Source organism: Saccostrea echinata, unplaced genomic scaffold (genome assembly GCF_033153115.1).
Source record: "Saccostrea echinata isolate AGI-Se365-2 ecotype Australia unplaced genomic scaffold, CSIRO_AGI_Sech_v1 ptg000006l, whole genome shotgun sequence".
Taxonomy (NCBI): Eukaryota; Metazoa; Mollusca; class Bivalvia; order Ostreida; family Ostreidae; genus Saccostrea; species Saccostrea echinata.
In genome coordinates, this window is record NW_026889755.1 from 14669767 (window position 1) to 14693823 (window position 24057).

Below are 24057 nucleotides of genomic sequence, written 5' to 3' on the forward strand. Positions count from 1 at the left end.
AGGATGTTGTAAAAGAATATCCAAAGGAACCAACATCACCTGAGATTTTGGATAGAGGTGGACCCCCACAAAATCATGGTAATTATGTGAATCAAGTTTAAAACTTTTTTAATAGCATTAGAGTTACAATATTACTATTGTTGCCTTAATTATCAGAATCATTGGTTATAGACCAGAAGCAGAGTCTATGCATTGGTAAAGTATTTGTTTTCCATCCATCTGTCTGTCAAGCTGTTTGTCCTTTTTTCAGTCTCTTGGATCATTGGTTCAAACAGAAGGGTAGAGATTATTAATAACACAAAAAAACTACATTAGGTGCAACTTTAACAATCCCCTTCTTTATTCATGCAATTAGTGGTCTGTGAACCTTTTACCAAATTTCCATGAGACATTATTGTTCAAGTCCTCATGCAGGATAGGGCTAAGTTGGTCATATTTTGAAAATACAGGTTCACTTGTCTTCATCTTTTGTCATAGAAATAGCTGAAAACTGTAAGTATTTTACCAAAATTGTAGAATTAATATTCAAGGGCTTACACAGGTAGGAGCAAAGTTGATCATTTATTTAAAGTACAGTCAAACCTTGGTATCTCTAACTCATAGGGACTGAGAAAATACTTCGAGATAACAGAGGATTCGAGATATTCAGGGTAAAATACTTAAGGAATAAGCAGTTTAGACTTCAAAATCACTTCAACATATCCATGGTATTTGAGATATCCGTGTTCTAGATACCGAAGTTCAACTGTACAAAGCTTCTTTGAAAATCATCTGTACTCATGGACTTCCTGCAGACAAACTTCATGATCGTATATTAAAATTATATTGCACTTTACTCATAAAAATCTTTATGGGCAAACTTTTACAGCGTAATCTTCTCAGTGTTCTTATGCAGGGACAAGGTTTCATGCCCTTGGGTTGAGCTTCCAAAGTAGTTAAAAACTGCTTTACTTGAAAACTTTTTCTTAAATGAAAGGAAATCTATCAGGCAAACTACTTGCATGATTACACTTTATAAGCTGCCTTAAAATATCCCTCTGTTATTTTTCTGAATTTAGATTCTCAGGTTCTTTATTCATTCCCCAGGGTGAGGGCTTAATTACCTTGAAAATTCTTATATTTTTGATTTTTTTTCCCTTACTAATGTGGGCATCTAAAAGGCAAAGATTTTGCATCATTATAAAGAGCATTGGCTGGCAGCAATCTCTCTAATGAAATTGTGAAATAGTGGTTTCTAGTCCATATTCATGGTTGAAGTTCATGATAGTCATATTTGAACATTTATCATACTTCTGAAAATCTTTCATATCAATTACTGGATATTCATTATTAAAGAAACTGTATGTATGATGAAAAAAAAAGTTACATTTTCCCCTTACCAAATTGTGAACGTTTTGTTCATGGGAATCAGAGCCCAGGATGTGGTCAAATTGATAATATATCAAAAAATGCATCGACATATCTAGAATCTTCTTTACTAAAGAGTGTCATTGAAACAAAAGTGATAATAAAAAACAAGATGTGTTTGTGAAACACTGATGCCCCTGTATGGCAGCTTATGATGAAAATTAGTTTCTCAAATACAAGTCAAACTCCAAGGTCAAGAGATCAAAACTGTTATTACTCAAAGAAAGGACTTGTCTCAATGAATATACCTATGAAATATGAAAGCCCAAGCACCAAGGTTAAAGTTTTGTAAAAGTGGGTCAAAGGCTACCTGGGGGAAGATCTTGTAACAAGAAGAATACATATTTTGTGAAATATAAGCTCTAGCACAAACTGTTCAAAAGTTATGGCCAAGATTAAAGTTGTCAAAAGTAGGTCAAAGTCCAAGGTCATGGTCAAAAAGTCAGAATTGTTGGTATGCAAAGGAAGGTCTCTTCACAAGGAATACACTTGTCAAGCATGAAAGCTGAATACTAATTGTTTAAAAGTTATGGTCAAGGTTGAAGTTAAAAGTGGGTCAAACTCTAAGGTCAAGGTCAATAGGTCAAAAATATTTATACCCAATCAAAGGTCTTGTCACAATGAATAACATGTGAAGTATGAAAGCCCTAGGTTTAAATGTTCAAAAGTTATTGCCAAGGTTAAAATTTGGGTTTTTTTTTGGCAAAAGTGGGTAAAACTTCAAGGCCAAGAGGTCAAATATGTTGGTACCTAAAGAAAGGTCTTGTCACAAGAAATAAACTTGTGAGATATGAAAACCATAGCTCAAAAGTTGTGAGCAAGGTTAAAACTTTTTGCAGACAAACAGACAGACAGATGGACGAACAGGGCAAAAACCGTATACCCCTGAATCTTCAATTATGGGGGCGTAAAAAAATTATGTGGGTCCAGAGGTGAGGTTGAGTTGGTCCAAAATAAGCTTGGAAATCTACTTTACTCAGGTGACTGTCAAGGCTTATGAGCCTTATGTTATGAAAAAGCATATATAAGATTCAGTTGTTCTTCCTCCTTTTACCTTAATTAGTATTTGTATTTATTTCAGAAGTGGGAAAGAGCATAAAGAAAGAAGTCTATGAGAAGCCAAGGTATGACATGAAAAATTTGAAGTTACGCATTTACATTCAGATTTTTTCATGTTAAATAAACTAGAACTCAGCTGCTGACTTGCACAGCCATTACACTTACAGTGTACATGTATATGAAAATATTCTAATCTAATATTTGAATTTTTTATCTTATTTTCTTTTAATAGTACACCTTCTGCAGCAAAACCTGATCTACCAGAGAAATGCTGTGTAATTGTAACATTCAAGTCACCATCAGTTAAGGCACCACTGGAGGAGATACCCATTTTGAAAAGAATTAAACCACGGACTATTTTGTTTCCATTTACAGAAAAAAATGTTGCAATGGTTGTATTTGAAACTCCAGCAGGTATGTAAAACCCTGCTTATATGGGGAGCTTTACTCATAAGCAAATGATTTGCATAAATTATGTGTAAATATATTCATGTAAGAAGGTCTCACTGTATGAATGTTTTTAAATATATTCAAAAAACACTCTATAATAAGCATATTTTCAGTTAGTCAGATGCAGTTGCAAATCTGTTTATTGTGGGGATCAATGCAAGCAAAATTTTACTTGTTCTGTGGATTATTGACATTTCTATCATATGGTAGATTCAATAGGTCAATATGTATATTTACAAAATAAACATGCCTGGGATTGTAAATTTGTGGCTAAGGGTGACCTACAAAGTCCATGAAAACGTACCTATGCTCCTTATGTATATCATAGGTGCCAAATCAAAAGTGTCTCGCGCTGAACATACATCTAGCATGCACCCTTAGCAAAATCAAATTGATTGAATTTTGATTTATTTTGTAGTTGTTTTCTGAGCATTGGATTTTCATTGTTTTTTGATTTGCAAAGAAATCAACTGTGCCTCCTTGCTAAATTGTATGGGAAAAAAGCATTGAAATAGCATTGAACATTGGATTTTGATTTATTTTGCATTGACTTTTGATTGAAAATGGCTGGATTTTTGCGAAATATGTAAATGAGATGAAGGATTAATCTGACATCACGGAAAAATTGTCAGCTTTTAGCTATAACTGAGAAACATTTCGTTTTTTCACCAGAAAGATCATACAGTAAGCAAAGTTTCCACAGACACACAGAACTCCTTTTAGGATTAGGCCTATATCGCTCGTAGCAAGAGTTACTGAGAAAAATATCCTTCCTTTGGACAGATAAAATTAATCTTTAGATTCTCATCCCCACCTGCCCCTCTCAAAATATCCAGCCCCGTTGTTTTTTAATATATTCGATCAGTGCATATTATCTATTCAAGATATATTACTAAAGTCAGGTACTCTTCACACAATTGCTCCGACGAAAATAGTTCCATTCATGATCAGTAGATACAAGATTACAACAAATGTTAAGAATAATGATGTATATTTAATACGTTAAAGAAAACAAAATTAACGTAAAAAGATTTTAAGAAAATCATCTTTTCCCCGGAAAAGCAAATAAAAAGTTTTCATATTCCTACGCTCGCTGCCTCCTCAGTCTTTTTCCCGAAAATATATAGGTCATACTTCGATTGATAATGATAAATCTTTTCACCAGTTATATTACTGTCATTATTATTGTTCGTTCATTGCCTTATAATTTCTTTTGAATGGATATGTTAATCATTAACTGTGTGTTTTTTTTTCTCTCTTTTAATGAAAAACGGAATGGTTATTATGGTTAAACACCTGCAATCGTAACCTCTCGGCAAAGCAACGTAATGTTCCGAGCTCGTCTGAAAGGATCTTCGCACGTGTGTAGACTTAGGCTATTTGGTCTTGCAAGCACAGGTGTGTGCACCGTTTGCTAGAGACGCTTAGATCACGTAGACTGGGTATCAGTATTTGCTACGGAAATGAAGAAGTTTAGAACTATACACCAGTTTCATAAGAAGTGCAGGTTTTTTACTCAAGCCCTAAATTGGGCTAGAGGGGCTGAGTTATCTAAAACGAGACTAGGTCATCGATCTACTCAGTTTAAAAACACGAAAATATACTAAGTTTATCTTCAAAACATCTGTATATTCAAAATCTATATTAAGTGTTAAATGTCGGATTCAATCCTATGACGAAGGAATATTCAGTGATGCTCCATAGCCGCAACCGATCTCGCGCTTTCCTTTGCGTTTAACAACGGCCGTCAATGCATCTCTCTGGACAAGTTCATTGATTACAAGTTCATTCGTTCTAAAAGGTGACATGTTGACTATCTTTAACATCTGCCTATGGGTGATAGTAATTTAATAGCACAAAATTAAAAAAATAAATTAAAATCTATCCTTGATAGATCTATAGTTTTGCTATTTAAAAAAAATGGGCTATCTTTCATAATCCATAACGGCTAGAACATGATTTGAATTTTTTTTTTACAGAAGATTATATCATTGGAAAGTTAGATGGTACACATGTAGCACAGGCCCATATAGTACGCGGGATTTTTTTCGGAGCCCCCCCCCCCTTCACTTTGAAAACGTTGCTACAGGCCTGTAACATGCTATTTGGTTTGAATATTCCTGAAAATGAACGAGGTGTTAAATACATTTTTAAAATTATACGATTAATTATATTTAGTCTATGTTCTATGTGAAATTAAAACTATTTTTAGCGACTTTGTGATAGTCACTACATGCATCTACATCTAACGTTATATATGAACATGCAGTTTGTTTCCTAGTACATGCATATTTTATTCAACAAAAGATGTTGAAACTCAGTAGCCTAAATATTTTGTCGTTTTAGGATATTTATGGCACTTTTATTATGACTTTCTACAGCTTGAGTATCTCTGACGTTTTGTCAGTAAATACTTGTTTTTTTTATTAGAAATCATCTGAGCACAATGAAAATTCGAATAAATTAAAAGTCGAATATCTTGGATATGGGGTATCCCATATCTATTCTTGTTCATTTTGTTTGTTTATTGTTGTTTTTTTTTTAAATCAAAAATATATATTAGGTTTTGCTATCTAAATTGTTGACATCGATCGAGGTAAAAGTTTTAGAGTTACACCCCGTTGGCATTAAAGGTCGCGAGGCGCTATTTATAGCACATAAAGCATGTGAAAAGCAAAAAAGCAATATTATTTTCATACAAATAATAAAGGTTGTCGGCGGACTTTAGATCATATTATTGCTACAGAAAATGGTAAATATACAAGAACTGTTTAATAAACAGTGATAAAGAATAAATTAGACACCATGCGTGTTTTTGCGCAATTTTGACAATGTCGACATGTATACTCGTCAAGAACGAAAATTTGGATGTTATATGAACAATGGAAATCTGTGATATTTTCAGACAAAGTACGAGTATTTAATATTCAAATCTTTCTGGAAATCGGCCTAGGTTATTCCGAATATGTTTAACCAAAATTTCCTTCTGATAAAAATTCAAACACTGAGCTGACTTCAATTCACGCAATTAGTTAACATTCAATCCGTCGTACGCAGTACTTTCGTAGTGTAATGCTTATTTATGATTGCTAATGTGTAATTGTACGCCCTGTTTTAATTTTTAATGCGTATTTTGAAAAATTCAATGCATATTTCTGCAAATACGCACCTTATCTGGAGCTCTGGAAATAATATCCTTCCATATCTACAGCAATTTCGAAAGTTATTGGAATATTTTCTTTTAAACCCAAATACAGGTAAACTTAGGTATCTCGACATCGGATGTGTCAACAACCTGGGATATGTCGACGTCCTTCCGCGATCCCAGCAGTATTTACTGTATAAATGATTTGCAAAAACTCTGATATGACGACTTCGGTAATGTCGACAACCCAGGATACCTCGACATATATTCCCAGTCCCAAGAGCAAAATTTACCTAGTATATGTTGACATCGGCTATTTTCTCCTGTACTGAATCTAACTGTTTGTCAGATAGGGTCGCTCCTCATGCACGGACGACTCCGGGTATCTCAACGTCGTCAAAATTTCACACCTTTCACACCCATGTTTTGACTGCACGCTGCTTAATTAATTCTATAGACTGTGTTTGTATGCGAATCCCAAGCCCTCTTGGCATCTCTGAGAAGTTAATTGCTTAATGTTCAGCTTGGGTAATATCATCAAAAAATCGACAGGATTTTGCCTAAATGTACAGACGGTTATTTATATTGAAACCTAACATAACTTTTAAATTTGAAAAAGTTAACTAAATTAATATGAATAACAAACACACTGAATAATTCAAAGTAAGGAATTAAAGATGTTTTAATGATATTTTGTAGTTAAAATGTATGCAACAGGAAACAATCCAATTAACGCCACGATTGACAAAATCAGTCATAATAAGTTCATGCATCTGTAACATCACTATGTTAGTTTAGATACACAAATCTCTTTTAAAAAATGATTTTAATGTACATTATTCCGGAATGAAATAAGAAAATAAATAATCCGCATTTAATTTTTTCCATGTATCGGATGTATATTTATGCGGTTCGAAGTTTATAGAGCACATTTCATATCCTGTTCTGACAAAAAGGCAAGTTACATGCGAATGCTGTAATTTTGTGAATTTAGAAAGATTTCAATAAAGAACACGTTTTATAAACAAGATTTTTAAAATAACTTCTTAGATTTTTAATAAAAATAGAAAGAATTCTGAAATATGTTGAGCTTCAGTCTATATCGAAGTCTTGTACATATATAATAAGCTTGTCTGTTTTGCTATGCAGTGAAATCTTGGACGTCAAGTCTCAACTCTGATATCTCGACACCTCAGATATCTCGACATTTTCCGATGGTCCCGTCAATGTCGAGATAACGAAGTTTACCTGTATTGATAAAAACTAATATGCATGATCAGGTAGCAAATACAAGTGGTTATGTTAGTTACGCATCGGTAATCAAACCCCACGACCCATGTGTTTTGATTTATCAAACATGTAGTGTTGGCTATTAAAGCAGCTTTTTAACAAAAAATACAGGTTATTATCTGCTGACTTGAATTTAAAGCTGACATGAACTCTTAAATATGTGATATTTTCATCCTTGTACGACTTATTTCATTCCCGTACTCCCTTTTCCGCCATATTTCTTTCAGATTCGCTTACTTATTTTACCGGCTATATAAACCCTGATGCCTTTTTTACACTTGAGTGATTTTCTAGCCTGGCTGTCGGCATGTACACATCTCCGATAGCAAAGTTTTGGAACACGTCATGAACTGACCGAAAACATGTAGGCCTGTACACATCTCCGATAAAGCAGTTTTGAAACATGCAATAAATCTAAAAATCCTACCAAAACTAGGAATTTTACTGAAAACTGGAAAGGAGTTTATAAATTTTGAATAATTTTGATGCAATGCATAAAAATCAAAACGGCAAATGCATGTTTGATATACATTACATATATATTTGAACAATAAAGAAGCTACCACATGCATTTTTTTTCCAAAAAAAAAAAAACCCACTGTACTGTTGAGCTTTATGCATGCTACACGGTATAAGCACATACTATGCAACTTACGCATTGAAGTAATACATGTACATGTATGCATGCCGAGAAAACGTGTCGAACGCTTTATACTCATCTGCCTGAAATACAGCTATTGCTACAGGGATGTGCACATGTCAAAAGAATTACTTACTATTTTCCTTTTATTGAAATATGCATCACAGAAGAAATAACTCCATTTGTAACTCAACGGTAAACAAATTGTCACTAGCACTTGAACACACGTGGTCCCTGTCGATCAGCATTTTTAGTCAGGGAAAATATTGAAGGTGGAAATAACACTGGTATTTGCCTGATTAGACAATATAGTCACGCAAATAATACGTTTCAGAAATCGAACTAAGTGTTGTCGGTACATGTAGTAAATATGTTCATGAATGTGGCTTCATTACGTCAAATTTATTACATAAACATACATTCTTGTTACGGATCTTACATCTTTTAAAGAAAATGAAAGGGGGGGGGGTGGAATATGTAGAATTCATTTTTCAATTTATGTTAAACAAATGTCGGAAAAAGGTAGGATTTTCCTTGATCAAATATATTTAAATACTCCCAATGAACTGGCCTCAACTATTTTAGATATAAACTGATATATCTTAAATTTACACACACTGAACAATTTGTTTCTAAAGACATTTTCAAATCAGGGCTCTTTTAGATGTCACAAATTACAAGCACGATTGATACAATTACCAACAAGCACAGACATAATTATGTGTATATAAAATAATCTACAGTACATGTTTTGTATATATTGAAGTTGAGTAAGTATTACACTATTAGTATATGTGAAAGTAATATTGATAATTGAAATAGTTCTACCATGTACCCAAATGTGAAGTGGTGTGATTCAACAATCCTCGCGCGCATTGCCAAAGATATCACGAGGCGATGCAAAAGTACTATTTATTACATTACATAAGTTTTTTTTTTTTTACCAACTACACATATTTACATGTTTTAGATATTTAAAGAAATTTTGTGATGTGACTGAATGATTAAAATATGATTGCGTGCAAGTGTATTGTTTCTTTAATTATTATATATAATTAATAGTCAAAGTTTATAGAATAGGAAAACATTGTTCCCCTAATAGTGTCCCCCCCCCCCCCCCCCCCACACACACACACACAAAAGTTTTTTTTTATTTTGATATTGGCTATTTTTTTTCTTGTCTAAAAAATTTCTGGTAGGAACCCTCTGTGCTCTTCGGAGGTATAAAGAAACAAAAAGCTGAATTTGTTTCCTCTGGGAAGTGCATGAGAAGGGTCCACATGTTTCCATTCCCTTGAAATATAGTTTTCACAATTGTTTTGGTCCCTTTTCGTTTGGGTGTGTAGGGTTTTTTTTCTTCTTTTCTTTTCCTTTTTTTTTTGGCTTGTCAAAAAAAGGAGGCAATTTTTTCAGCAGGTTTGATCCACCCTGCCCCAGAAAAATTCCTTGATCTGCACTTATAAAAACTATATCATTTCCCAAGATTTTTATTACATCGGATTTTATATGCATTATTACTCTTACATGTATGGAAGCTTACACATGAGAGAGAGAGAGAGAGAGAGTATTCTTTTATTGAAAATGCAAAAAATATTTATCCATAACCTTGCGGTTTAGGTTTTTAAATAATCCTTAAACTATCTTTTAAGATTTTTTTTTCAAAATACAAGAGATTGAATGGGTACCAAATTCTAGACTACCTGCGGAAACTCTCCAATCTGGAAAGACTTTCTATACATGCATATAAAACAGGCACATAGCGTTTCTCAAAATGTGTGTATGCGAGGGGGATCGGGAGCAGTAAAATGATTAACAAGCAAAAGAAAAACTTTAGGCACTTAAAAATTGGGGGAAGTGAAGAAGGAAAACAGGCATTCAAAAAAAATCCGTAGTCAGGGGAGGGTCAGATTCCATTCATACTATCATTTTTGGCAGAAAAATATTTGAGTACAGTGTACAGTAATGTTGGATTAGAGTTGGGGGGGGGGGGGGGGAGCCAGTCTTAAAGTAAAAAAAAATCCCTGTTGAACGCGTGGGTGTGGGATTCCTCCCTTTTTTCCGAGCATAATGTTATACTGTTTAGTATGAAATACACACCCAAAGGCTGATCTCCTCCACATTTTGTTGCACTATAGTCAAATTCTCGAAAAAGTTGCCCCCCCCCCCCATCCCCGCCAAAAAATAGGATTTTGGAGATTTTTTTTTTATATTTCATATATTTTTTTTAATTTTTTTTTATTCTTATTATAATTTTTATTATTAATTTTTTGTTTTGCGTGTCAAAGATTTTTCAGGTAAAGTGTCAATTATTTCTTAGATGCTACGTGCCTGAAAGACACTCTGAGAAAAGGGAGTATCCCCACCCCTCGCTCCACGTATGTGTATATTTGTTAATTAGTGTTCTGGTTAAATGCTCTCATGTCGTGTTCTAAATCATTTTTTTTTTAACACCAAATTACTTAGTCTAGTTTTTAGATAATCAGCAATCAGACTTTTTTTTTTAGTGATTTCTTATTTTTTTACCCAGTCGCGCAAATACTAATTCCCTTTTTCACTATTGATATTTTCCCTGACCAAAATCTGATCAGCACGGACTAAGCGTATTCGAGTGCTAGGCTGTACGATGAAGTGACAACGTGTTTACTCTTGAGTATTTATGGAGTTTATTACTTTTTTGTGATGCATATTTCAATAAAAGGAATACAAGGTGTAAATTATTCGGCATGTGCACATCTTCGAACGGGTACAGTGGTCTATTTCCAGGTATGAATAAGTTTACAGTGTTCGACGTGTTCTCTCGATATGCATCAATTGTATTTGAATGCATAGGGACATGCATAGGAAATACGCTGGTGGAGTGGTGGTTTGTTCCATTCTTACGATAGATTATTGCAAATTGTTTGTACGAGTTTTACTGTGTATTATTTCAAGTTTATTGTGCATATATTGGTATGCGTTTAAAAAACACGCGCAAATTTGTTTTTTTCTTCCAAACTTGCATTTATGTTATTCAAAACGATAATTATTCATAATTATCGTTATGACTGTTATTATCTGTTCTGGTTTTAAAATGTTTCCATTAATTCATGTATTCCCAAATACTTTACTATCAGAGATGTGCACGCGTCGATAGCCAAACCAAAAATTCACTCAAGTGTAACGAGGGCACTGGGGTATATATCGTTACAATAAGACAAGGTATCTGAAAGAAATATGGCGGAATAGTTGGTATGAAACAAGTCGTACATTGATGCAAATGTTGCATTTTTAAGAATTCATGTCAGCTTTAAGTAAAGTGTGATAATAAAATAACTGAATGACAAGTACCACTCATAATTACTGAACAACTAAGTACTGTACGTATCTACCGGGTAAACTCAAATTTCTAAAAGAAAAAAAAAAGTTTTTTTAAAACTTATTCACTGTTTCTTGAATTCACAGATTTATTAACAACATGAATATAGCGAATATTTACACAGTGAGTTATTTTCGCCCTATACAGTAAAGGTAAAATTGTAAATCATTGAAAATTATTAGGAAATTTTGAATACAATTGTCATGAATAATTTTCATTGTTAATAGAGTAAAATGAAAGACTTAGAATAATATTAATGAAGATCCCCACTTTCATGAAAGCTGGGGGCATTAAATCTCATTCATCCATCAGTTTTTTGCAAAAAACTTGAACCTTGGTCATAAATTTTGAATGAGGAAAAATTGGATGTGATATCTTTGACATGTGCATTACTTGTGACAAGACCTTAAGGAGTGTACTTAATATCAAAATTTTTAAGTAAACACTGGTGATAACTTTTGAATCAAAAAAGATAGGCCTTTCATATTTATTATGTACATTAATACCGATGATCACACCTTAAGAAAGATCTATCATATTTAACTCACCTGAGCCAAAGGCTCAAGTGAGCTTTTCTGATCAAAATTTGTCCATTGTCTGTCGTTGTCGTTGGTGTTGTTGTCGTAAACTTTTCATATTTTCATCTTCTTCTCCAGAACTACTGGGCCAATTTCAACCAAACTTGGCACAGAGTATCCTTGGTTGAAGGGGATTCAAGGTTATTCAAATGAAGGGCCACAACTTCTTCCAAGGGGAGATAATTGAAAATTCATGAAGAATTTATGGCATCTTTCAAAAATCTTCTTCTCAAGAACCACTGTGTTAGAAAATATGAAACTGATGTGGAAGCATCCTCAGGTAGTGTAGATTCAAGTTTCTTCAAATCATGACCCCCAGGGGTAGGGTGGGGCCACAGTACGCGATCAAAGTTTCACATAAGAATACTTAGGGAAAATCTTTAAAATCTTCTTCTCAAGAACAGGAAAGTTATGATTGGTCATATTTATATGGAAGCATTCTCAGGTGGTGTAGATTCAAATTTGTTCAAATCATGAACCCTGGGGGTAGGATAGGACCACAATGGACGATGAAGGTGTTACATAGGAATACATAGGGAAAATCTTTAAAAACCTTCTTCTCAAGAACAACAAAGCCATGATTGGTCATATTTATATGGAAGCATCCTCATGTACTGTGTAGATTAAAGTTTGTTCAAATCATGACCCCTGGGGGTAGGGTGGGGTCACAATGGGTGATCAAAGTTTTACATAAGAATATATAGGGAAAATATTTTAAAATCTTATTCTGAAGAACAACAAAACCATGATTGGTCATATTTATATGGAAGCATCCTCAGATAGTGTAGATTCAAGTTTGATCAAATCATGACCCTCAGGGGTAGGTAGGAGCCACAATGAAAGTTTAAACTTGTAGGAAAAAAGTCAAAGTTAGTCAAAAAAATATGTAAGCATCCTTAATTAGTGTAGATTGAAGTTTGTTCAAATCATACCCCCCTCCTTTTTAGGGGTGGGTCGGGACCACTTATGCATTTAAGCATTGCAATACTAAACTGATTTTTGCTTTTTTCCTAGCCACAGTGCTCAGGTGAGTGATGTTGCCCCTGGGCCTCTTGTTAGCTCTACTGGTCAGAAATCAGAAGAGCTTAATATGCATTAGTATGGTGTCTGCCATCCATCTGTCTGTGGTTGGTTGTACGTCTGTCTGTAAAAATTTTTCAACATGCTTCTCCTCCTACAGATTTGGTCCAATTTCAGCACTACTTGGTATGTAAGTAGACTAGACTAACTTGCATAGTTTCCATTATCAGTATTTGATTTCAACAAACCATGTTGCCAGAATACAAAAAATAGAAAAACATTTAAAAATTTTTCATAACACAAAAATTGTGAATTTCATGATCCCTGCCCCCCCTGGGGCCCCAGGGGTGGGGCTAAAACCTCCAAAATTGATGCAATCTTTAAAAATCTTCTTTACTTGTGTACATCAAGCAGTCAAACTGTTGACATGATTGTAATAAACACTAGGCCCTCTACCAAAATTGTGAAATTCATGGCCCCAGGGTAAGGAGTTCTTGTGCAAGGACGGGGCTATATAGATCATATAGTGAAAGTGCAAAATTCCTTTGAAAATCTACTTCTCTTCTCCTGGGTATTATTTAAACAAACCAAGTGCATGGTTATAACAAGCAAGGGGGATATGTGTTAATTCTTTGACGTGTTATGTGTTAAATGTGTTAATTCTTTGAAAATCTTATACAAAGTGCAGAGTTATGATAAAGAGTGTACCTCTACCAAATTTATGAATTTCATGACCCTGGGACATGGGTTTTAGTGTTAGGATAAGGGTGTGTTAAATCTAGTGAAAATGCATTATTTCTTTGAAAATCTTCTCTGCTCCATGGCATATCGAAGGCAAACAGAATTAAAATTTTGATAAGCAAGGATATTTTTACCAGATTTTTGAACATCAAGGCCATTTGGTCAAGTGTTCTGGTCCTGGCCAGGGCTCTATTAATTTGTATTCAACTGAGAGAAGTTATTCCCCTTTGCCATTCACTTTTGATAATTAGTCACTGTAAATAATGTATTTGAAAGTTAATAGAAAAAGAGAATTACATGCAAAAAATTTTATTGAATAATACAGAAAGTACCTTCATAGTTTTAATGATCTTTTTTTACATGATGGACAGACAAGATAGGACATACAGACAAGAAGTTATGATGTGCCTTGAATAAGCAAGACACTGAAAGCAGGGGACATTATCCATTGAATATGCTTCTCTTTTAAAATTGCAAATATTTATTCATAAAATATTCAATGACCACTGGCAAATGTACCAACTTGGAAATTTGACATACATAGATGTTCACAGTATATCTTTCATAGAAATCTATAGGGAAAATCTCTTTCTCAAGAACTTTGAGTACAAAATGTGAAACTTATATGCAGTTTATTCTATCATGTGAGGTAGATTCAGATTTTTAAACCATAGTATTGCACTAGAGATTAGGCAACGAAGAGAATTCAAAATTGCAATGGAAGTCTGTCCATATGTCTCAGAAATTAATTTATGAATTCTGTGAAACTCCCAAGAATCATAGGCAACAATGATGAATGACATCTGTTCAATAGTTGATCAATAGAAACTTGGAGGTGAAAACCCTTCTTTCTGTGTTAGAATTCATGTGTTTTAGCTTCCAGTATCTTTCATTGCCTATACTGGTATGGGTTCATTTTCTAGCACTATATAAATATTAAAACTTCCTAAATGTGTTTTTGTAGTTACATGATAAAATTATTTTTAGTGCAATGAAGGGAATCTTGCTTTCACTTTCTTTTAGATTATTAAAAAAAAAATCAATTTAATTCCAGATGCAGAACAGGCATTTTCACATGTGAAGGATTTTGGGATTGATGCAGATTTGAATTATCTTGCTGAACAAGTAAGTTTGCTGGTATTTTTATTAGGTCACCTGAGTCACTCAGGTGACCTATTGCTATCCGTTTTTGTCCGTCATCGTGCGTCGTCCGTCGTGCGTCGTGCGTTAACATTTAAACATTTTCAGCTTCTTCTCTGAAACCGCTCAACCAATTTCAACCAATTTTGGCACATAGCATCTGTGGGTGAAGGGGGACAAAAATTGTGAATTTCATGGTCCCTGCCCCCCTGGGGCCTGAGGGGTGGGGCTAAAACCACCAAAATTAATGCAATCTTTAAAAATCTTCTTCTTTACTCCTGGACATCAAGCAGTCAAACTGTTGACATGATTGTAATAAGCATTGAGCCCTCTACCTAAATTGTGAAATTCATGGCCCCGGGGTCAGGGGTTCTGGTGCTAGGGCGGGGCTATATAGATCATATAGTGAAAGTGCATTATTTCTTTGAAAATCTTCTTCTCTACTCCTGGGTATTATTGAAACAAATTGAATAATAGTTATGATAAGCAAGAGTGACTCTACCAAAATTGTGAAATTCATGGCCCCAGGGTCAGGGGTTCTGGTGCTAGGGCGGGGCTATATAGATCATATAGTGAAAGTGCATTATTTCTTTGAAAATCTTCTTCTCAGCTCCTGGGTATTATTGAAACAAATTGAATACATAGTTATGATAAGCAAGAGTGACTCTACCAAAATTGTGAAATTCATGGCCCCAGGGTCAGGGGTTCTGGTGCTAGGGCGGGGCTATATAGATCATATAGTGAAAGTGCATTATTTCTTTGAAAATCTTCTTCTCAGCTCCTGGGTATTATTGAAACAAATTGAATACATAGTTATGATAAGCAAGAGTGACTCTACCAAAATTTTGAAATTCATGGCCCCAGGGTCAGGGGTTCTTGTGCTAGGGCGGGGCTATATAGATCATATAGTGAAAGTGCATTATTTCTTTGAAAATTTTCTTCTCTACTCCTGGGTATTATTGAAACAAATGAAATACATAGTTATGATAAGCAAGAGTGACTCTACCAAAATTGTGAAATTCATGGCCCCAGGGTCGGGGGTTCTGGTGCTAGGGCGGGGCTATATAGATCATATAGTGAAAGTGCATTATTTCTTTGAAAATCGTCTTCTCAGCTCCTGGGTATTATTGAAACAAATTGAATACATAGTTATGATAAGCAAGAGTGACTCTACCAAAATTGTGAAATTCATGGCCCCAGGGTCAGGGGTTCTTGTGCTAGGGCGGGGCTATATAGATCATATAGTGAAAGTGCATTATTTCTTTGAAAATCTTCTTCTCTACTCCTGGGTATTATTGAAACAAATTAAATACATAGTTATGATAAGCAAGGACGCCTCTTCCAAAATTGTGAATTTCATGGCCCCTGGATCAGGGGTTCTGGTGTTAGGGTGGGGCTTTATTTATTATATAGTGAAAATGCATTAATGCTTTAAAAATCTTCTTCTCTGCTCCTTGGTATTATTTAAACAAATTAAGTACATTGTTATGATAAGCAAGGATGCCTCTTCCAAAATTGTGAAATTCATGGCCCCAGGGACAGGGGTTCTGGTGCTAGGGTGGGGCCATATAGATCCTATAGTGAAGGTGAATTATTTCTTTAAAACTCTTCTTCTCTGCCCCTGGGTATTATTTAAACAAACTAAGTACATTGTTATGATATGCAAGGATGCCTCTTCCAAAGTTGTGAATTTCATGGCCCCAGGGTCAAGGGTTCTGGTGAAAAGGGGGGGGGGGGTTCTATTGATTATATAGTGAAAAAGCAATTTTTTTCTGAAAACATTCTTTTCTGCTTCTGGTTAAAAAGCAAAGAAGCTAGTGTATAGTTATGATGAGCAAGAGTGCTTCTTCCAGAGTAGTGAATTGCATGACCCCAGGGTCAGATGTGCTGGTGCAAGGGTGGGGCTCTTGATAATATAGTGAAAATGCATTATTTCTATTAAATAATCCTGTCTGCTCCTCAGTGTTAAGCAGATAAACAAAGTGATTACTTATGATGTGCAAACTTCTGGTCCCAGGGTGAGAGGCTCTGATGTTTCTCGATGGAGGGGGGGGGGGGGGGTTCTATTGATAATATAGTGAATCTGTAGTAAAAATGCATTATTTCTTTAAAATCTTCTCTGCACCTGGGCATATCAGAGGCAAAAAGATTAAAAGTTTTAATAAGGAAGGTTATTTTTACCAGATATTTGAACAGCTGGACCATTTAGTCAAGTGTTCTGGTCCTAGCTAGGGCACTATTAATTTGTAATCTACTAAGAGGAGTTATTCCCCTTTGCCATTTACTTTTGATAATTAATCACTGTAAATAATGTACTTGAAAGGTTAATAGAATAAGAGAATTATGCAAGAATTTTTATTGTATAATACAAAAAGTACTTTCATAGTTTTAATGATCAGGTAGACTTGTAAGCAATAGATAAATAAAAATGAGACAAAAATAACTTGTCTTATTAAATGTTCATCAAAGATCAAGAGAGGCCAATGTAAGAGATTTCAACAAGGAATTAAGATGGTACAGAAGCAGTGATATTTTGTTAATTTACTGTATTGGTGAAAGTGTTAAATGAGGAACAGATTAGAACCTAATTTATGAACTGTGAATGAATGCTAGACTAATTATTTTTTTGATCCTGATCACTCTATTTTTCTTGCTTTTGGGCAACAAAGCTTCACCTTTCAGTTCATTTTATACTCTATGGATCCTCTAAATTGTTGTATTATACTCAGGTGACCGTTAAGGCCCTTGGGCCTCTTGTTTTAATTATTCCTTTAGTAAAATCTGTTACAATTTAAACTTAAATATGACTTCAGACTTCAGACACTGTTGCCCATTGACCTTATCATCATCCTCTTGAAACAAAGTTTCATACTTGAATCAGGGAGGAAAGGTGACAAGGATATAAGCCAATTCATTTGAGGATCCTAAAGAAAAGATCCTTGTGGTCCCAGGGTCAGGGGTTCTGGAGTTATGGTGGGGCTTTAATGCATTAATTCTTTGAAAATCTTCTTCTCTACTCCTGTGTAATATTGAAACAAATTAAATACATAGTTATGATAAGCAAGAGTGACTTTACCAAAATTGTGAAATTCATAGCCCCAGGGTCAGGGGTTCTGGTGCGGGGGGGGGGGGGGGGGGAGGCTATATAGATCATATTGTGAAAGTGCATTATTTCTTTGTAAATCTTCTCTACTCTTGGGTATTATTGAAACAAATTGAATACATAGTTATGATAAGCACAAGTGAGTCTCTTAAAATTGTGAAATTCATGGCCCCAGGGTCAGGGGTTCTGGTGCTAGGGCCAGGCTCTATTTATTATATAGTGAAAATGCATAAATTCTTTAAAAATCTTCTTCTCTGCTCTTGGGTATTTTTGAAACAAACTAAGTACATTGTTATGATAAGCAATGATGCCCTCTTCCAAAATTGTGAAAGTCATACATGTATCCCCAGGGTCAGGGGTTCTGGTGCTTGGGGGGGGGGGGGGCTATATAGATCACATAGTGAAAGTGCATTATTTCTTTGAAAATCTTCTCCTCTACTCCTGGGTATTATTTAAACAAATTAAATACATAGTTATGATAAGCAAGGGTGACTCATTCAAAATAGTGAATTTCATGACCCCTGGATCAGGGGTTCCAATGTTAGGGCCGGGCTCTATTTATTAATTTATTATATAGTGAAAATGCATTAATGCTTTAAAAATCTTCTCTTCTCCTTGGTATTTTTGAAACAAACTTAGTACATTCTTATGATAAGCAATGATGCCCTCTTCCAAAATTGTGAATTTCATGACCCGAGGGTAAAGGATTCTAGTGAAAAGATTGGGGGGGGGGGGGGCTCTATTGATTATATAGTGAAAAAGCAAAATTTCTGTGAAAATATTCTTTTCTGCTTCTGGTTAAAAAGCAAAGAAGCTAAGAATATAGTTATGATGAGCAAGAGTGCTTCTTCCAGAGTAGTGAATTGCATGACCCCGGGTAAGATGTGCTGGTGCAAGGGTGGGCCTCCTGATAATATAGTGAAAATGCATTAATTCTATTAAATAATCCTGTCTGCTCCTTAGTGTTAGGCAGATAAACAAAGTGATTACTTATGATGAGCAAACTTCTGGTCCTAGGGTGAGAGACTCTAGTGTTTCTCGGTGGGGGGGGGGGGGGGGGGGCTATAGACAATATAGTGAATCTGTAGTAAAAATGCATTATTTTTTAAAAAAATTTTCTCTGCACTTGGGCATATCAGAGGCAAAAAGATTAAAAGTTTTAATAAGGAAGGGTATTTTTACCAGATTTTTGAACGTTGAACCTTTTGGTCATGTGTTCTGGTCCTGGCCAGGGCTCTATTAATTTGTATTCTACTGAGAGGAGTTATTCCCCTTTGCCATTTACTTTTAATAATTAATCACTGTAAACAATGTACTTGAAAGATTAAAAGAATTGTGCAAGAATTTTTATTGTATAATATAAAAAGTATTTTCATAGTTTTACTGATCAGGTAGACTTGTAAGTAATAGATAAATAAAAATAGAACAAAAATAACTTGTCTTATTAAATGTTCATCAAAGACCAAGAGAGGTCAATGTAAGAGATTTCAACAAGAAATTAAAATAGTACAGAAGCACTGATAGTTTTTAGCTCACCTGAGCCGAAGGCTCAAGTGAGCTTTTCTGATCAAAATTTGTCCGTTGTCTGTTGTCGGCGGCAGCGGCATTGTTGTTGTCGTAAACTTTTCACAATTTCATCTTCTTATCCAAAACTACTGGGCCAATTTCAACCAAACTTGGCACAGAGTATCTGTGGGTGAAGGGGATTCAAGTTTGTTCAAATGAAGGGCCACGCCCTCTTTCAAGGGGAGATAATAAAGAATTAGTGAAAAATTAATAGCATCTTTTAATAATCTTCTTCTCAAGAACCACAGGGCCAGGAAAGCTGAAACTCATGTGGAAGCATCCTCAGGTAGTGTAGATTCAATTTTGTTCAAATCATGTCAAATCATGACCCCCGGGGGTAGGGCAGGGCCACAATGGAGGATCAAAGTTTTACATAGAAATATTTAGGAAAAAACCTTTATAAATCTTCTTCTCAGGAATAGCAAAGCCATTATGAGTCATATTTATGTGGAAGCATCCTCAGGTAGTGTAAATTCAAGTTTGTTCAAATCATGACCCCCGGGGGTAGGGCGGGGCCACAATGGAGGATCAAAGTTTTACACAGAAATATATAGGAAAAATCTTTAAAAATCTTCTTCTCAGAAACAGCAAAGCCCTGATTGGTCATATTTATATGGAAGCATCCGCATGTTGGGTAGATTCTATTTTCTTCAAATCATGATCCCTGGGGATAGGGTGGGGCCACAATGGAGGATCAAAGTCTTAAATAGAAATAAACAGGAAAATATCTTCTTCTGAAGAACTGCAAAGCCATGATTAGTCATTTTGATATGGAAGCATCCTCAGGTAGTGTAGATTCAAGTTTGTTCAAATGATGACCCCCGGGTATAGGGTCGGGCCACAATGTGGGATCAAAAATTTTACATAAGAACATATAGAAAAAATATTTCTTCTCAAGGACAGAAAAGCTATGTTTAGTCTTATTGATATGGAAGCATCCTCAGGTAGTGTAGATTCAAGTTTGTTCAAATGATGACCCCTGGGATAGGGAGGAGCCACAATGGGGGATCAAATTTTTAAAAAGGAATATATGGGAATTTTTTTTTAAATCTCAAGTACAACAAAGCCATTTGTTATATTGACATGGAAGGTAGTTTTAAATCCCCCCCCCCCCCTGGGAATCTTTTTAATACTGAACTGATTTGTGCTTTTGCCAAGCCAATGTGCTCAGGTGAGCAATGTGGCCCATGGGCCTCTTGTTTAAATATACTGTATAGTGATAAATAGGGAACAGATTAGAACCTAATTTATAAACTGTCAATGAATACTAGATTAATTATTTTGTTATTTTCCTGATCACCCTATTTTTCTTGCTTTTGGGCAACAAAGCTTCACCACCTTTCAGTTCATTTTATACTCTGTGGATCCTCTAAATTGTTGTGTTATACTCAGGTGACCGTTAAGGCCCTTGGGCCTCTTGTTCTGAGAATTTCGGCACTTTTCAACTTAAATTTTTTACCATATGTAAGCAAATAACAAAATTTGTAAGTTTTGAAAAGTTTATTAATTAAACTATCATGATCATATAGATTTTTCAATGCTTGTTTCTGAAATTTCATCAGAACAGACCAATACGCTGGTTGTAGCAAAAGTATTAAAGGTCCATCCCAAATATTTAAGAAGAGCGTAGAACTAAAACTCCAAAAGTAATGATAATAAGTTCCCATTTTACACAAAGATTGCTTATGGCCTGAGGGTATGTCATGATCTTGGCCCAAGGTCACTTGGGCAAGTTCAAGGTCACTGATATAACAAGGTTATAATTTGTATTCAATACATATCTTTCTTCTGGATAATCTTAGTGAGTTTCCAGATTGTTCATGACGTGAGGATGTGTCATGATCTTGACCCAAGGTCATTTGGGCATGTTCAAGGTCACTGAAAGAAAAAGTTGATATTTGTGTCTGGTCCATATCTTTCTTATGGATAAACTTGGTGAGTTTCCATTTTACACAAAGATTGCTTATAACCCGAGGGTGTGTCTTGACCTTGACCAAAGGACATTTGTGCAAGTTCAAGGTCACTGACGGAAAAAGCTCAAAATATTTGCCCAATTCGTACATGTATCTCTCTTATTGAAAATAATGTTGGGATGTATGGAGTTTCCACTCCACACAAAGATTGCTTATGACCTGAGGGTGTGTCATGATCCTAACCTACACTCACTGTAGAAAAAATGGAAAATAATGCATCCATACTTTCCAACAGATAAATGCTTGAAAAATTATTAATTTTTTCAAAATAAGTTATAAAAAAAAAAGTTATTATTAGTATTGATGTTTTTTAGGATGTGCCTTAGTTTCATTCATTAAAAATATAATGAGCAATTACCAATAAAATTTAAACAAGTTGTGAACACCTCTTAGATCCATCAAATACTAGTATTAGTGATTGGCACCTTCTCTGAAAAATCCGGTGGGGGGTATTTGTCCATTTTGAATAGTTCTAGTTTAAGTGAATATTTAAAGTGTGCTTGGATAATTTATTTTCTTTTCTTTCCAAAGGCTGTGTCTAATGTCCAAGCATATCTTTCCGAAAAATTTCTTGACCTCTTTGATGATAAAGAAAAATTGTATCAAGGACTCATGAGCAGAAGTGGTGCAAAAGTGCAAATGATGGAAAATGGAAAGTGGGTTTTATCTGGATGTTTAACACAAATTGACTTGGCACACAAATTCCTTAAGGAGGAGTGTAAGATACTGAGAGGAGCAAAGTTGGAATCTTCTGCCGCAAAATCTTTTGTGTCTGAAAGTGCTTCCCATTTACAGCAAAAGAAAACCAAGTCACCATTACAGAATGACGATAATGAAGACCAGAACAGCACTGATTATTCAAACAAACCTCAGAATAAAGCAGATATGAATAAACCTGACAAAAAAGTACCAGAAGAAGTTAAAGAAAAGGATAAAAACCCTTCTTTGAAACAACAGCAAAATGTATTAACAAAAACAATATCTATGTCTGAAAGCAAGTACTTAAAATTTCTCAGAGTTTTTCCTGAATTTCAAACACAATCAGGTCACGATGATGAATACATGGGATATGAAGACAATAAATTGGTATTACGTGGAAGTAGTTCATTTGTGAAGGATATAAGTTCCCAAATTTATATGATGGAAACAGAAATGACAGAAAAATCTGTAGTTTTTGAGAAGCAAGAGGAATATCATGCTGCATTGCAAGATCTTCAAAAAAACAAATTGAATGAGAAATTAGGTTTTTGCTTTCATCATGATGATGCAAATTTGAAGTTAACATTATTTGGCTTTTCTAGAGAGAGTGTTGAAAAAGGTCTGACTGCGGTCAAAACATTTCAAAAACCCACTTCAAAGCATGTCAAAGAAGAAAAAAATGAACAAGTACTTACTTTCACCACAAATGGCTTGAAAGTAAAGTTCTATACAGGAAGTATTATAGGACTTGATGTAGATTGCATTGTAAGTTCTGCAACTTGTTATTTAGAAAATAAATCAGGAATTGCAAAAGCAATTGCAGACAAAGCTGGAAGAGAGTATCAAGAGGATTGTGAAAATTGTGTTTCCAAACTCTCTGGTGGATATTTAAAAGAGAGTCAATGTTGTGTGACAAGTGCAGGCAGTTTATCATACAAGCATGTTATTCATGTGCTGGGCCCAGTTTGGAGTGCAGGAACCAGTGGACTGGATTTTCAAAGCAGTATTTTGAAGCAAGCAGTATTGTCTGTATTGATTAAGGCAGATGAATTGCAAATGAAGTCAGTGGCAATTCCAGCTATAAGTGCAGGTACAACATGTAATTTGTTTTTGTACATAACTGTAATAAGAAGTGTTTGAGAAACATATATGCCTTGTTTTGCAATATTAAAAAGAAAAAAAACCCCTTAGAATTAAGAATGTCTGTGTTGATTGTGAAAAAATGGTTACTTACTCATTAGGGGGCAAATACTGTGTGATGTATGTCAGATTTCAATATGATGGGGGTAATTTCCTTCTTAGAGGGCATGACTGTACCAAATTTTATGTATGTAAAGGTCACTAAACTGACAATATCTTCCAATATGTCTTGAGTAGTCTGACACTTGAGCTTGTGGCATTAGAATCTACAGGGATCATCTACTCCTAAGAGCGAAGCAGTGAACCAAGTTTGATATCTGTCAAACAAATGGTTCTCAAAATATCGAGTGATGAAAAATTAAACCATTTCAGTTTGTGATCTTATATCAAAAGGGGTCACATACTCTTTTAGGGAGACCATAGTACCAAGAATGATGTCTGTCAGGCAAAGAATTCTTAAGATATTTTCTCATGTCATTTGTAGCATGACCTTTGACCTTGTGAACTCAAAAGCAGAGGGTGTCATTTTCTTAGGGGGTACAAGTTAAATTATCAAGTTTGATGTCTGACAAGCAAATCGTTTCAAGATATTGTGCGGACAACTATTTGTCTATCAACTGCCTGACGTACTATGAACAGGTGCAAAGCAATATGCTCCCTGTGAAATTAAATAAATGCCAAAAAAATAATGATATGTATAACTCATATAAGATAGACATTTATGCATAAATAAGCTGCATCTTTTTTAGCT

The 24057-nt window shown here is 34.8% G+C and overlaps 1 protein-coding gene across 1 annotated transcript; it reads left to right on the plus strand.

The window, feature by feature from the left end:
* The first annotated feature begins 2262 nt into the window (after positions 1 to 2262).
* On the plus strand, positions 2263 to 23795 carry LOC133180423 (uncharacterized). Its single transcript, XM_061314953.1, has 6 exons — positions 2263 to 2284; positions 2489 to 2531; positions 2699 to 2880; positions 14740 to 14810; positions 21999 to 23256; positions 23791 to 23795. Exons 1-6 carry the CDS (start codon positions 2263 to 2265, stop codon positions 23793 to 23795), a joined length of 1581 nt encoding a protein of 526 aa, XP_061170937.1.
* The last annotated feature ends 262 nt before the right edge of the window (positions 23796 to 24057 follow it).